A 15,774-nucleotide genomic window follows, 5' to 3' on the forward strand; every position below is an offset into this window, starting at 1 on the left:
GTTTTGCAATAAAATGGGCCTGATAAAAATGGACGACTAGTGGACCAGCCCAGCCTTAGCTAATATAGCTTTAAATAAATGTGAATTATTTCAATTTTAAAAGTTCTGAAAATTCATGCAGTGGGCTTACAATTCGCTGTGTGGTTCCATCTTCAGCTAAAGCAGTTCAAACTTCCTTTTAATGAGAACTTTATAATTGTTAGAGGTAAAGTTAATATCAAGAAACCATTACAGTTACTAGACATTATGCCTAGGTAATAGCATTTACCATTTGTGAGACAATATATTAAAAAGTAGTAACAAATAGTAAAAAGGGTAAAATATTTTTCCACCCAAAATAGGACTGATTTTTATTCAGTACTAAAATATAATCTTGGGTTGAGATGTACTGACTTAACGTTTCAATATTAACTATGAAAGTTAAGCTGAATGTATAGACAACATTGCACTATTGAAGTATTTCCTATTTCTCCAAGTATAAAATTCAGTTTCTAACATCTGTCACACTCAAATGTGACCAAATAAGACAATGTATAATAAAGCTACACAGACAGGAATAGGTTTAATTGAGCTCACACTTGGGATTCAGATATGGTGGAAGGGAAGCAAGGATGAGGCACATCATTAGTGTGGATGAAAACAAGGACTCTGTAGCTTCCAGCACAATTTTTAATGTCATCTGTGATGTCTACACTAGTTAACAGTAGTGCACTGCTGGGTCAGACCAGTGGTTCATCAAGTTCAGCATCCTGCTTCACACAACCAGCTTCCCTGCAGGGTCAACAAACATAATGTTAACATGAGATAAGGTAAGTGCCATTCTGTGATCCACCTGCTGGGAATCCAGGAGAGGAAATCAAGCTTTAGAGCAGGGGCATCAAATTCATTTATGAGGACTGGATCTGACATAAGTGAGACCTCATTGGGCCAGGCCGTGTGTGTCATGTGTAATGCCAGATAGCAGAGATGCAAACTTTATAAAGGGCACAAACACAGGTAGTCCCCTGTGCAAGCACCAGTCGTTTTCAACTCTGGGGTGACGTTGCTTTCACAACGTTTTCATGGCAGACTTTTTACGGAGTGGTTTGCCATTGCCTTCCCCAGTCATCTACACTTTACCCCAACCTTGGAAGGATGGAAGGCTGAGTCAACCTTGAGCCGGCTACCTGAACCAGCTTCCACTGGGATCGAACTCAGGTCATGAGCAGAGGGCTCCGACTGCAGTACTGCAGCTTTACCACTCTGCACATGGGGTTCTTTGGGTTGTTTATACACACAACCTAATGTGATCTTCCAAGTACAGTAGCACCTTAAGAGACTGACAAGAATTTTTTTGCTGTAAGATTTTGAGAATGCTTCTTTTGTCAGATACCAATGACTCTTAAAAGATTATACCCCCAGAATCTTCTTGGTCTCTAAGGTGATACCAGACTCAAATCTAGGTATACATACAACAGAGTTTTAGTTGAAGGCAACAGGAAATACATTCTTCAGTCCAATCACTGAAGCTTCCTGGTTGCTAGATGAATTGATGTTTCTTTCCCCCGTTTTATGCTGTTTTTCTGTCTCTTTTTGTTTTTTTAGTGACAGCACTATCCACTAAAGGTTACCTGCCCATCTTATCTTTACAACAGCTAACAAAACTACCCTGTGCCTCCTAGGACTTGTTAAGTTGCTACAAAGACATATGGAACTGATTGAACTTGAGAAACTGACAGTCTGAGCAGCTTCATGATGCTACCTGACAGCTGTGGGGACATTGCTTCCTCTGGGAAATCTTGGGGGGGAGGCTTGAGCCATGCTGTCCCCTATAATTTATGTCTGGTTCCATACAGTGGGTGTCACAACAGAGAATGCTTCTGTACAAGCAGTTGATGATTTAGCCCACTTGCAGGATGGCACCAACAGATGGCCCTATTCAGTATTTCTTAATACTGCACTTAACATGCAGTATTAAATATTTCTTAACATATTCCCTGTGAAATACATGCTATAGTTTTGTCATCATTCCTCTACAGTATGCAGAAGTAAAATAATTTTGTTATAGAAATCAGGATTTTGTACCCTAGCATGACTTGGTTCAACTGCTTGTAAACTATAGTAATACACAGCTGCTACTTATAACCACAGCAAACCTCTCTTCTTCTTAACAAAGTTTCCACTGAAGATGTGGCCTCATTTCCTTACAAGTAAACAGCATAGATATCTTCTGCATTTACCATTACCACAAAAAAAGATAATTTGCAAAATCAAACTAAATATAAAGGAACTTTACTGGTTGGACTGGAAAATTGATTTTGACACCATTAAACTGTCATTAAAAATTTTCATAAGCATAAATGTGATCTGCTGAAATGGTTTTTAAAAAAGCCTATGTCCAAGTAAGTTAAAGAGGAGGATGGTTCTGCTGCCCCCTGCTGATGCAACCCCTCTCATTGAGCACTTTTTCCCAGGAAAGCCATAGAGCTGTGCTGGCTTCCCTTTTAACCCTCTTGCCAAATTTAGTGATTTTATGTTGGGGGAAGAGGGAAGCTTACAGATTGCACTTGTGTGCAACATAGCCCAGTTTCTTGTTTTGCACTTTGCAGGGCCAGACAACTTCAACATAAATGAAGTAGAAGGCACTGTTTTTTTTTAAAGAACATCAGGATAATCAAATCCTAAAGCAGAAACTGTAGAGACAAGGCAGCAATCTAGACAACTTGACATGCAGGTCAGTGGCATTCTAAGCAACTTTCTGTTGTTAACTTGGAAGATTGAACTCAGAAGCAGTTATAAGACTCCCCAGGGAAACTTACCAGCTTCAAGCATGTCAAGATGACAAAGCATTCCCCACCACACAATCTATTGACTGAACTTTCCTGGCAAAAGGAAAAATACTGTGACAATAGCAAAAATGGTGAAAATTTGAGATTACATATAGGTGAAGAGCAGCATTATTCTAGTTTGAAGAGAGTTTGGCTGTCTGTAGTTGACAGTAACTTCTATTATTTTTAAAGCATAAACTTCTACAGGCTGCAATCAATACCATTATGACTATATTTAATGTTACAGATTTTTTTTTTTCTTGATGCGTGAACTCCTTTGAGAAGTGCCCTTGAGTAGGACACATTAATTTTAACCATGTCAGCACCTCCTACTTTCCTGGAGATTGGTGGTAGAGCTGAAAGATTCCAAATTGTGAGCACTACAGTACACAACAATAAACGACAGTAAGTGGTACCAATTGTTTTGCTTTAGAATATGTAATGCTTATATATCAGTACCTGTATATTTGTCTCAACAAGGCAAATAGTGATTCACAAGGCTGTTTTGGGCTGGGAAGACAGCACATCATGTTTAGTTTAGCCCTCACACATGTCTGAGCATCTTCAAAGAGACATTCCTTTGTGTGAGAACTTATGTAAGTCAGAAGCAAATAGCAAAGTAGCCAACTGTGCAGATGACACCAAGTTTTTCAAGATAGTAAGAACTCACACTGTTAAGGGCTTCAAAATGATTTTTCCAAATAAGGCAACTGTGTAATAAAATGGCGAGGTTCAGTGTAAGTAAGCAAAAAGTTGGACCAAATATTCATGCTAATATCTACCTAGCAAGAAATTGGGTTCGGGGGTTGATGGTAGGGTAGTTTGATACGCGATAACAGTTCTTTGAGGGGGTGAACAAACATGTGGACAAGGGGGACCCAATAGATGTTGTTTACCTAGACTTCCAGAAAACTTTTGATAAAGTTCCTCATCAAAGACTCCTTAGTAAGCTTGAGAGTCATGGGGTTAAAGGACAAGTCCTTTTGTGGATCAAAAACTGGCTAATTAATAAGAAACAGAGAGTGAGTATAAATGGGCAATTTTCACAGTGGAGGGTGGCAAGCAGTGGGGTGCCGCAGGGCTCAGTACTGGGTCTGATGCTTTTTAACTTGTTCATTAATGATTTGGAATTTGGAGTAAGCAGTGAAATGGCTAAGTTTGTGGATGACATTAAATTGTTCAGGGTGATGATAGCCAGGGACAATTGTGAGGCACTCCAAAGGGATCTGTTGAGGCTGAGTAAGTGGGCATCAACATGGCAAATGAAGTTCAACGTGACCAAGTGCAAAGTAATGCACACTGGGACCAAAAATCCTAACTATAAATACAAGTTGATGGGGTGTGAACTGGCAGAGACTGACGGTAATATAGTGGGTTCTATGCATTGAAGAGGCGAGGTGGTAGTGATAATCAGCTTTTTATTAGATACAGCATGGTAGGTGGCTGCACTACAAAGACTGGCGAACTGGGCCAAAGGGGTCAACTATATACAACTCAGGGTCCCTGCACAAGCACGTTATTGGATCATTCAAACCGGCAGGAGCTTGTGCTTAGCACAGGGCAGCAGGGATTTGGATCCTGCTGCCGATCGTTCCCAAGTCCCCAAGTTCCATTCACATGGCCCCAATGAGCCAGGCAGGAACACCCAATTCAGTCCTCACTTGAGTCCACATACAAAACACTGATGAAAAGAGAGATCTTGGGGTCGTGGTAGATAACTCACTAAAAATGCCGAGACAATGTGTGACTGCTATAAAAAGGTCAATGCCATGCTGGGAATTATTAGGAAGGGAATTGAAAACAAATCAGCCAGTATCATAATGCCCCTGTATAAATTGATGGTGCAGCCTCATCTGGAATACTGTTTACAATTCTGGTCACCGCACCTCAAAAAAGATATTATAGCACTTGAAAAAGTCCAGAAAAGGGCAACTAGAATGAGTAAAGGGCTGGAACACTTTCCCTATGAAGAAAGGTTAAAAAACTTGGGGCTCTTTAGCTTGGAGAAACATCAACTGAGGGGTGACATGATAGAGGTTTACAAGATTATGCATAGAATAGAGAAGGTAAAGAAAGAAGTACTTTTTTTTCCTTTCTCACAATACAAGAACTTGTGGACATTCAATGAAATTGCTGAGCAGTCAGGTTAGAACTGATAAAAGGAAGTACTTCTTCACCCAAAGTGTGATTAACACATGGAATTCACTGCCACAGGAGGTGGTGGTGGCTGCAAGCATCGATGGCTTCAAGAGGGGATTGGATAAACATATGGAGCAGAGGTCCATCAGTGGCTATTAGCCACAGTGTATTGTTGGAACTCTCTGTCTGGGGCAGTAATGCTTGTATTCTTGGTTCTTGGAGGGGCACAGTGGGAGGGCTTCTAGTGTCCTGGCCCCACTGATGGACCTCCTGATGGCACCTGGGTTTTTTGGCCACTGTGTGACACAGAGTGTTGGACTGGATGGGCCATTGGCCTGATCCAATATGGCTTCTCTTATGAAAAAGATAAAGACTATTTCTGCATACACAGCTTACTTCTGATTTTCAGTGAAGTCGTCGGTTGGGGTTTACTTTGAATGCTGTGCCGGCATCTTTTCTGCATCTTTTTCTCTCTCCCTAATTTCTGTTGAGAATTCTAGTGTATATATTCTGCATACCAATGAGAAAACCAAGGTAGTTTTTGTGGGGTTGGTTTCTCCTGATTGGTTATTTTCATCACACTGGGTATGTCTTTTGAAATAGGAGATTCTTCCAGCTGAATTTACTGTGGAGTCACTGTTAGTGTTCTCCCCCCACTTTATCAGTAGTCAAGGAGTTTAGCACTGCTGGAGGGGGGAAAAAATCACTAGCAGGCAATTCACAAGGGGGGGGTGGAGTTATTAATTCTTTGCAGCCTGAGTCCCCCTCATTGTCATTTAGAAATGAGATGGCAAAAGGGGAAGACAAGATGTTGAGATGAACCAGACTTTAAAAAACTGCTGCTGCCCCAAGGTAGGTTTCATAGCATTATCCCCATGTTTGAAATGTTTGTGGTCAGAATCAATTTAAAAGGAAACTCCCACACACACACACAAAATTGCCCCAAAGGGGAATCAAACTAAAAACCTTGCAGTCAATAGCACTGAGCTATTCCTTCAAACAAGTCAGACAAATGCAATTACTTTCCTAATCTCCTATTTCAAAAGGCATGCCTAGTTCAAAACTGACCAATAAGGAGAGACCAACTAGCCTGCCAGGGGAGGTGGGGGGAAAGTCTGAGGAAATGTGTCTGCTTTTAAAGGCTTGCATGCAAAACTAAAAGGAAGAGAGGAAAATACTCTTCTAAAAATCACTCTTGGAAACTATGGACAAACAGCTATGTGAGCACAGAATGCCTGAAAGAAAGATGTGAAGGAAAACTAAAATCCAACTGGAAAGTGAGGTGAGTATGGCAGTGTATCTGGAAACAGATTTTTGAAGCGATGGAAATGCGGGGAAAGATGAGCAGTAAAAAGAATTGCAGAAACAGCCAAAGTTTGGGACTTCTAAGGAAAGCAATTCAAAATAAAATTATGTGACTGCACTTGGAATATTGGACCTGGCATCTGAAGAGGAAAAAAGGACAGCTCTTCCACAGAACTGGGAAGATCTCTTCTGAAATAGTACATGTCGCATTCAAGGCAAAGCCTGGTGCTTTTACTCTACAAGGGGTCTCCGGGATGTACAGATAAAACTACAAATCAATCATGGTCTCACTTCCTGCCACTTCTTTTGTTGGACCTGCTTCTAGATGCAGCTGCTCAGGCAGGCATTCCAACAGTACAGGGCCTGATTCTTCCATTTCCTCATCCTAAGAGGAGAAGACAGCTGGCCGGTCTGTTACACTGCATATTCACAGTTTGTCTAGGTACTTGTTTTAAAATGTAGTTTAAAATGTTCTAAAAGTCTGCTATCAGGGACAGTTTGACAGATAGCAAATTTTACAGTACTGGCACAACACTTCTTCATTTTAATAAAACCTCCTGATCTATTCTTCTGTTCCACTTGAGATGTGTTACAATTCCATTCCATACAGATGTTCACAGAGACAAAAACAAATCTCTTAGAACAGGCAATATTAAGTTCTGAAAGTTTGGTAGATTTAAATTTTCTACAGTTCATAACACAACTGATCCTGGAAAGAGTTTATAATGGCAACAGAGGGTTAGCATTTCAACATCTGTACCTTGTATGCATGAGTCATTCAAGCACTGTTGTGTTTTTAGAGATTTTGCCAATTAAGACAATTTGTGCTTTGTACTAAAAATGTGAACCAGGCAAAGCTCTGCAAACAAACTACAAGTGATTGTGATGTACTTGTAAGAAATACAAAAAGGGAAGAAGGGTCGTTGATTTGTCAGCTATGCAAGCTTTTAATATTGCTAGTCATTCAGACTTTCAATTGAGATTTATTAACCTGTCAAAACAAAAAACAGTTTTACAACATACACAATTGCAGTTCATTTCAGCACGTTTATTGCACTATAAACAAAGCATCCGGTCTTGCCTTTAAAGAGACTAAACCCTTATCTTGTTTTTCTCCAAGAAAAAAATAATTTAAAAAAGAGAAAATTCTGAGGAGGCAGAGACAGAAATTACCATAGAATGAGGAAAGTCTCATGAGGATTATGCCACCTAATTGGGGTGGGTTAGATTTTCTCTTGAAAATTCTGTTTAAAAATTAGGAGTGTTTCTTGATCCAGCTGTACAGATGGAGCAGGTTAGTGTGGTGGGCTAATGATGCTTTTTTTCATTCAGTTGTTCAGGCGGAATTCAAAATGGTGTTGGGAAAGCTGGGGGTGGGGTGAGGGACAGTAATTAATCAGTGGTGGAGATTCCTAAATTACACCTATTTTTAAATGGCTTTCTCTGACTAAGAAATTAACTCCTAATAACAGGGAGGTAGATGCGTGTGATTACTGTGCAGCAATGGAAAAACAACTCTAAATATGCAGCTATTGTTTGAGTTTTAGCATCTATAAAAGGGATTACTCCTGCCTCAAATTAATTAGATAATCCCAAAGACAGCCTAGTGTGATGGACTGCACATTAAACAGGTTCCCTACCGCAGCTATTTCACAGAGCTGGGAGGTAAAGAGTTAATGTCCCACTGTAATGCAGAGTTTAATCGACAGGCTGCTGCCTACATGTACCCCCATCATTGGTCAATGACAGGTGAGGAGAAAATTAAGAGCAGTTGAGTGCTGAGGAAAAGGGTCTTTGGGGGGCTGTTGTCATCGGTGGCAAGTCAGTAGCCAGGACAGTTGGAGTTGGTGAGTCTCTCAGAGGGAATCAGACAATGTCACTTTTAAAGTGAAAGGGCACAAGTCCCTGCCATTACTGAATACTTGCAGAAACTGAGGAAAAGTCAGGCTGAAAAAAGTGCAGGATCTGGCAGTGCAACAAAGGTCTTTACCATTGAAACAATGCAAGGTTAGGCTACTGAAACAAGGCAAGAAGGAACTGAAGTAGCACGTTATTAGGAGAAGTGAGAATAAGCAGATCTGTGCCAGAATAATGACATTAGTGAAACAGATATGATGTGGCCAAAGAAGAGATGGACAGGATGAGCTATAAATGGAACATGTGCAAACAGTTGCATAATTTGTTCAGCCATATAGTCAGAGAAGAAACCTAAGAACAGATTGTCTTGGTGAGGGATTAGAAGAGAACTCCTAAAAAGAGCCCCGTGGTGCAGTGTTAAAGCTGTAGCTCTGCAGTCCTAAGCTCTGCTCACAACCTGAGTTCGATCCCTGGTGGAAGCTGGGTTTTCAGGTAGCTGGCTCAAGGCTGACTCAGCCTTCCATCCTTCCGAGGTCAGTATAACGAGTACCCAGCTTGCTGGGGGGAAAGTGTAGATGACTGGGGAAGGCAATGGCAAACCACCCCATAAAAAAGTCTGCTATGAAAACGTGAAAGCAACGTCACCCCAGAGTTGGAAACGACTGGTGCTTGCATAGGTGACTTCCTTTCCTCCTCATTGACAGGAGTCTCTGTCAGGAAAGAAGTGCACAATACAGGGCCTGGAATGTCTCACTGTGGAGAAAGAGCAAATAGCTCAGTTCTCCTGCCAGAATATCAGGGAGCTGGTCTCCATTAGTCAATGAAAAACAGAATTGCAGGGTATCCCATGATTATGTGGAGTGTTTGTACCAAAATGAAACACAAAAATAAAGGGTGGCTAGTTTCCTCGGTGAAAGTAGTGGTCAGTCAAAACAATTTGGAAATATGTAATGTCCATAGAGCAATGCCTAATGAAAGTCAAAGGTGTTGACCATGTGGTTGCCTTGCAGACATCAGTCAGAGGTAGTTGTGAAGAAAAGCTGCAGAAGACAGGTTCTTGTTGTGTGTGTGGAGACAGTGCTAGGCTGTTTTAATAGCCAAGACTACCCAAGTCTGCACAACACTCTGAGACAATGTGAAAAGTATGTCCACAGCAGGGTCTCTACACAATAGGGGCGGAAATACTACTGACACCAAGTTACATAGGCTCAGGGCCCACTCATGGGAAAGGTGGAGTGTAAAAGAATAACAACAACAACGCTGAGAAAAACAGAGTACTGAGACCATAAGAATAGTGCACATCAGGCCTGCATCAAAAATACATAAAGAAAAAAGTCTGGCCGTTCCTTGAGGGGTAAAATATATACCAAAATTACAAATTGTACACACACACACACACTGCCAGAAAATGTGGCAGTGAAAAACCTACAAGAGCTGACAGTCTTAGTAAATGACTAACAACTAAGAAAGGTAAGGCAAAAGCCAGTCATGTTCCTTTGGGAGGAATCAATAAACATCTATAAAAAAACCAGGGAAAACGACCCTTGGCACTTACCGTGAGGGGTCCTTCTCCTAAGAGGACAGGAGGACATCTTGGGTGTTTCCCACCGTCCAATCAGGGAGGCAGGAATCTTAAAAAACTTCCCCTTCCTGTGGATGTGGGAACCACCCTCCTTCCAGTTCGGGTGACTCCGAGAAGCAGTAAAAAACTCTTGCAACCATCGCTGCTATGAAAAAAAGGTGAGCTAACTGGTGGTCGGTACAAAAACTTGGCATGAGCCTCCCAAACCGACTGAAATAAACTCATATAGAAACTGAGAAAAAACAGGTAAACTACAGGTAGCCTGTGTTAAAGAGTAATCAACAGCTGTAGATGAGACTACAGGAGAAGAAGTTAGATCCAGACACAAAAAAGATAGATGCTGCCCGAGGTAGGACGATAGAAGAAGGGGAGGGCAAGATGTCCTCCTGTCCTCTTAGGAGAAGGACCCCTCACGGTAAGTGCCAAGGGTCGTTCTCCCTAAGAGGCGGAGGACATCTTGGGTGCTCCCATAGCAGTATGTCATACAGGGTGGGATCGTCCTACTCAGGCAGCACGTGTTGCAGGATTCGTCTGCCAAAGGCTGCGTCCGCCGACGCATATGCGTTCAACTTATAGTGTCGGATGAAAGTGGAGATAGATGACCACGTAGCTGCCTTGCACACCTCCTCTATGGAGGCATTCCTGTTGAAGGCAGCATTGGTGGCCGCACTCCTGGTTGAGTGTGCAGTGATCCCTGGTGGTACGTGAAGGTTTAACGCCTTATACGCCTCCGATATACACTGCTTGATGGCGTAGCTAATTGCTGATTTGGACATCTTCTGTCCCAGTCTAGGAGCCGCTATATTAATGAACATGAAGTCTGATTTTCGGATAGATTCAGTTCTTGTAAGATAGACCTTAATTGCTCTTCGCACGTCTAAGGTATGCCATGCGTGCTCCTTGGGATGCTTGGGATCCGGACAGAAGGATGGTAAGTTGATCTCTTGACTCTGATGGAATCTAGAAGAGACCTTCGGGCCCTGTAACAGCATGTCTGGCCAGATTGGTAAGTGAAGCGGTTCCGCTACTGACATCTGTTGGATTGATGAGAACCAGTGACGTCGCGGCCACCAGGGAGCAACCAGAATGACGTCGGCCCTTAGCAGCCTGATCCTTCTGAGCAACCTCGGAATGATCGGGATTGGGGGAAAGGTGTAAAGAAGGCCTTGCGGCCAGGGAGAAGTTAATGCGTCCGTGGCCTCCACTTGGTAGTGGTAGTACCTCATGTGGAATTGAGGAAGCTGGTGGTTCTGAGAAGACGCAAAGAGGTCCAACACCGACGGGCCGAAGCGTGTCACTATCGTTAAGAAAAGCTTCTTGTTGAGAGACCACTCTCCCGATTCAATGCTCTCCCGGCTGAGCCAGTCCGCCTTGATATTGCAAGTCCCCTTGATATGCTCCGCCCTTATGGACTTTAGATGACTCTCCGCCCATTCGAACAGTTTCACGGCCTCCTTGTGAAGGGAAGTCGACCTGGACCCCCCCTTGATTGTTTAAATAAGCCTTGGCAGCGATATTGTCCGTTCGAACCAGGACATGCCTCCCGGTCACCTGGTTCTGAAAGTACAGGAGAGCCAGTCGAATGGCACGGAGTCCCAGAAGGTTGATGGGAAGACTCGCCTCCTCGGTTGTCCACTGGCCCTGGGTAGGTATCTCGTTGAGGATCGCCCCCCAACCTGAAAGGCTGGCATATGAAAAGAGCTGTATTTCCTTCTCTACGAGGAACGTTCTCCCCTGACGCAGGTTGTGGTCCTTCGTCCACCACAGGAGACTCTCCTTGACCTTCTTGGGAACAGTCAACGACATAGGGCGCTTCTCCATGATCTGGATCTGATAAGGGCGCAAAAAACATCTGAAGTTGTCTGGTGTGAAAACGGCCCCATTGAAGCGCCTCTAGATTTGAGACTAGAAGACCCATAAGTCGTGCCAGGGTCTGGAGAGATGACAATGGTTCCCGCACTATCTGGAGCACCAAAGCCTTGGTCCTCAGTATCTTTTCTTCTGGGAGGAAAACAGAGTCCTTGTGTCGATGACCATACCTAGATGTTGTAGCCTCTGGGACGGCTGTAAATGACTCTTGGGAATGTTGATTATGAACCCGTGTTGTTGAAGACAGGATATGGTGTGTATAACGTCCTGCTCCGCACTCTCCCTCGACGAGGATCTTATCAGCAGGTCATCGAGGTAAGGGTGCACATGCAACCCTCTCTGTCTGAGGATTGCTATCAGGTTCACCAACACCTTGGTGAACACCCGCGGTGCCGTCGCCAGGCCGAAAGGTAAGGCTCTGAATTGGTAGTGAGTCCCATTTACGCAAAAAACGAAGAAACTTGTGATGTACTGGGAGGATTGGAATGTGCAGATATGCCTCTGTTAGGTCCAGAGAAGACATGTAGTCCTGATGGTGCAGGGACTCCGTTATAGATTTGATGGACTCCATCCTGAAGTGACGGAGGTTGATATATCTGTTTAAAAATTTCAGGTCTAGAATCGCTCTCCAGTCCCCGTTTTTCTTGGGCACCGTGAAGAAGACGGAATAGACGCCTTGACATCTCTGCAATGGAGGAACAGGCTCTATCGCTGCAATTTCCAGCAAATGTTGAATTGCTTTGAGGGTGATGCTTTTTCATTCTGGGTTTCAGCGAAGAGGAGACACCAAGTAACGATCCCAAGGTGCCCTTTTGAATTCTATGGGGTAACGATTTCCAACGTCCAAGCATCGACCCTCGAGGCCGCCCACACCTGCTGGAAGTGTAGTAGACGGCCCCCCACTGGAATAGAATTCCAGTCATGCTTTGTTGGGCTTGGGGCCCTTCTCGAATTTGTCGGACCTATCGGGCTGATTCCTCTGGAACCGGGAATTGGAGAAGCCCTTTCGGAAACTCTGTTTGGACTGTCCCCAGGTTGTTCTTCTGAAGTCCTGTTTTGGTTTGGAGAAGCTAGAGGAGGCACGAAAGGAACCAGACCCGAAGCTTCTCTTATCGGAGCGGCGCAGATACTTGGGCATGGCCTTTTTCTTATCCCGTGTTTCCACCAGGATCTTATCCAGGGCGTCTCCAAATAGCTTTTCTCCCTGGAATGGGTATGCTGACACGATGGACTTCGAGTGCATGTCTGCCGGCCAAGCCCGGAGCCATAACCCGAACTGGAAGGAGGGTGGTTCCCACATCCACAGGAAGGGGAAGTTTTTTAAGATTCCTGCCTCCCTGATTGGACGGTGGGAAACACCCAAGATGTCCTCCGCCTCTTAGGGAGAACAACACAGCAGTCTCACATGGGGTACCCTAAATGCTGTACACATTGTAAAATAGCCAAGGATAATCTCCAACAACAGGGAATGTTGGAATTCTGCTACTAGGAACTTCTGTGCACAATGGCAGAGGGACTGTCTGCAGGAACAGTAGAAGGTTCAATGATCAAGACAGCCAAGCAAATATTTAGACTATCAGGCACCTGATTTGGGCCTGACCATAGGCTTCCTCAGGTGTATGCATAACAAGGGCCATAACCAACAGTGAGGCACAGAATGTGGTGCCCTTTCAAATTAGGGGTGCCCCTACCTCATCTTCTTCACTAATTTTTAAATCTCACATTTAATCATCAGCTTCTCCTTCTCTGCAGCTTTGCATTCTGAGTCACTGACTACCAGCTATGTGTGGCTTTGCTCACTGTACCGGATTCCTCCTCTGATGAAGTATGCTTAGAGAGCACACAAAAGCTTATGTTCTGAATAAAATTAAATTGGTCTTAAAGGTGCAACTTGACTCCTATTTTGTTCTACTACTTCAGACCAACACGGCTGACTACTTGGATCCTTCTCCTCCTTGTTCACCAGCAGGAGAAGACAGTGACTGAGGGGAAGGAAGTGCGGGGCCTTGCCAGGAAGGAAGGGGAAGGGATGGAGAACTTGAGCCATGTGGGTCAGGCCACGGTGGGGCTGTGTGTCTGTGCACCCAATTTCTCTATGCCCCACATGCTGCCTGAGGGGAAGCAGAAGCACATGTACACACACCTGATCTAGAGGCATGCTTAATTAGCAGCTTCCCGGTGGCCCCCCCCCCCCCAATATGGCTGTAATACACAAGAATAATTGAAATTGCACCTTTTTTCTGTCCTAAGGGTAGCATTGAACTGACTACTCATGGGAGACAGTCAGCCCTCTGGGAGGAGAGGTGGGAAAGATTTTTGGTCCAAGTGACACAGGTGTGAAAAAGTATTCGTTGGGAGCCTGGTGAACAAGACAACAGGCTAGAGAATGGTTAAAAACAACAACAGTAAGTCCTAGCATGGACTAGGGCCATATAAAAATATTTGTCCAGATTAAAGGAACAGACTTGTCATGTACAGCAGCAGTACAGGCTTTGAGACACAGTGTGTCAAGTTCCCATAAAAGGAATAGTATAAAGGCCACATTTACCTCTTGGTCTACAACACACTGGGAGAGTCCAATTGAGAAATTCTGCTTCTAATCTAGGTTAAGTTTGCAGCACTCACACTCTGCCATGGTTAGGTTAGAGTGTGAGTGCTGTAGGTTAGGTTAGAGTGTGAGTGTGAGGGAGGTCAGGCTGAGAGAATGTAATAGTAGAAGAAATCGGATTTGTACCATGCCCTTCACTAGCCAAAGGCGTCTCAGAGAAGCTTGCAAATCTCCTTTCCCTTCCCCTCCCCAAAACAGACATCCTATGACGTAGGTGGAGCTGAGAGAGCTCTCCCAGAACTGCTCTTGAACAGAACACTCTTGAGAGAACTTGTGGCTGACCCTATTAGGTGCATACCCATTTCCGCACAGATTACAGTATAAGGTACACACTTGAGCACTCCAAGAAGTTGGCGCAAAATATGGCCTGATTATTAAAAAAGACGCTTACAATGCTGTGTGGCTGGAAAGGAATATAGGTAAGCTCAAGCACATAGGAATTGCAGTGGAAGAACTCTTCCTATCTGATGAATCCTATAATTTTAGACTAATTAAACAAAGGCTTCTTGATTTAGAACTTACTAATATCATACATGCTTGCCTGCAGAGCTTGGTCTTACTCAACCCATTGGAAAAATGGCCAACTATTTATGTGATCTAGAAAACCCCCAACAACAGAGAGCATTTATGTTGGCAAGGATTAATGTTTTTCCTTCAAATGTTTTTAATGGCAGATTCCTCCAAATCCCGTATAATTAAAGAGTCTGTCCTTGTGGGGCGAACAGTCCAGAATCCATCCAACATATATTGCTGGACTGCCAGCTATATTCTAATCCCCGGAGGGAACTGTTTGGAAATCTTTCTCTCCTTCCCTGTAAACTAGTGAATGGCTATTGTCTATTCACTATTGTCACTTGTTGAAAGCTAATGAAACAGAAATCACAAGGGCTGTTAGTAAGTTTTGGAGAAGTCCATTAAAATCTATGTGGGGCATGTTTCGCTATGAACTCTATTAGCTTATTGTTCTTAATCTTGGACTGTATATTTTGTCTGTTCTCATTTTGCAGTATGCCTGAGTATGCCAATAAAACGTATGATGATGAAAAAACAAACAAACTGGGAGTAGAAGAAATCTATTTAGACCTGCCTCTAAAAGCATATATAGTAATCACTTCTGAGTTCCCCCTGGAGATGGCAACTGTAAGCCTTGCCTGTGTTGAAAATGCCACCATGTTGAAAAGCCCATTAGGGTTAAGTATCTGTGTTGAGGGATTGCAGCAAGATGGTGGGCTGAGGATGCTATATCACTGTGCCAACCTTCAGAACTAGGCATTAGCAAGAGGGCTTGGAACAAAAACTGGTTCTGACCCTGGGATCAAAATAGTTCCAATACAGTGAATGAGCATTTATGAAAATAAGTATCAACAAATACTCTGTAGTCTGATAAAAATATTATAACCAGTAAATACAACAAAATTTACCTCAACTTTTTAATTCCCTGCCTATTCCTAACCCAGCTGTGCCTGTTAATAAAATTGTTATCTCCGTTTGAACTTTACAATGACTTAGTTGCCATTTTCAATGACGGGACTAACAATGACGGGACTACCGCAAATATATGAGTACGGCAAAAGCCAAATTAAGTCCTCTGACTAAAAGTGTGGGAC

The 15,774-nt window shown here is 43.3% G+C and overlaps 1 protein-coding gene across 2 annotated transcripts in view; it reads right to left on the reverse strand.

Annotated features, from left to right (window-relative positions):
• The window catches only part of PUDP (pseudouridine 5'-phosphatase), a 107,333-nt gene that overhangs the window by 13,758 nt on the left and 77,801 nt on the right, over positions 1-15,774 (reverse strand). The window contains exons 4-5 of one of the 2 annotated variants that reach the window (XM_060233927.1): positions 2,799-2,861; positions 659-771 (exon numbers count right to left, since the gene is read on the reverse strand). The exons of the other annotated variant lie outside the window; for it this stretch is intronic. Coding sequence (XP_060089910.1) covers positions 742-771; positions 2,799-2,861 — 93 coding nt within the window. The 3' untranslated portion in view covers positions 659-741. Of the gene's footprint in view, positions 1-658; positions 772-2,798; positions 2,862-15,774 lie in introns of those variants that run through there. 2 annotated transcript variants of the gene reach the window in all.

Source organism: Heteronotia binoei, chromosome 3 (assembly GCF_032191835.1).
Source record: "Heteronotia binoei isolate CCM8104 ecotype False Entrance Well chromosome 3, APGP_CSIRO_Hbin_v1, whole genome shotgun sequence".
Classification (NCBI taxonomy): domain Eukaryota; kingdom Metazoa; phylum Chordata; class Lepidosauria; order Squamata; family Gekkonidae; genus Heteronotia; species Heteronotia binoei.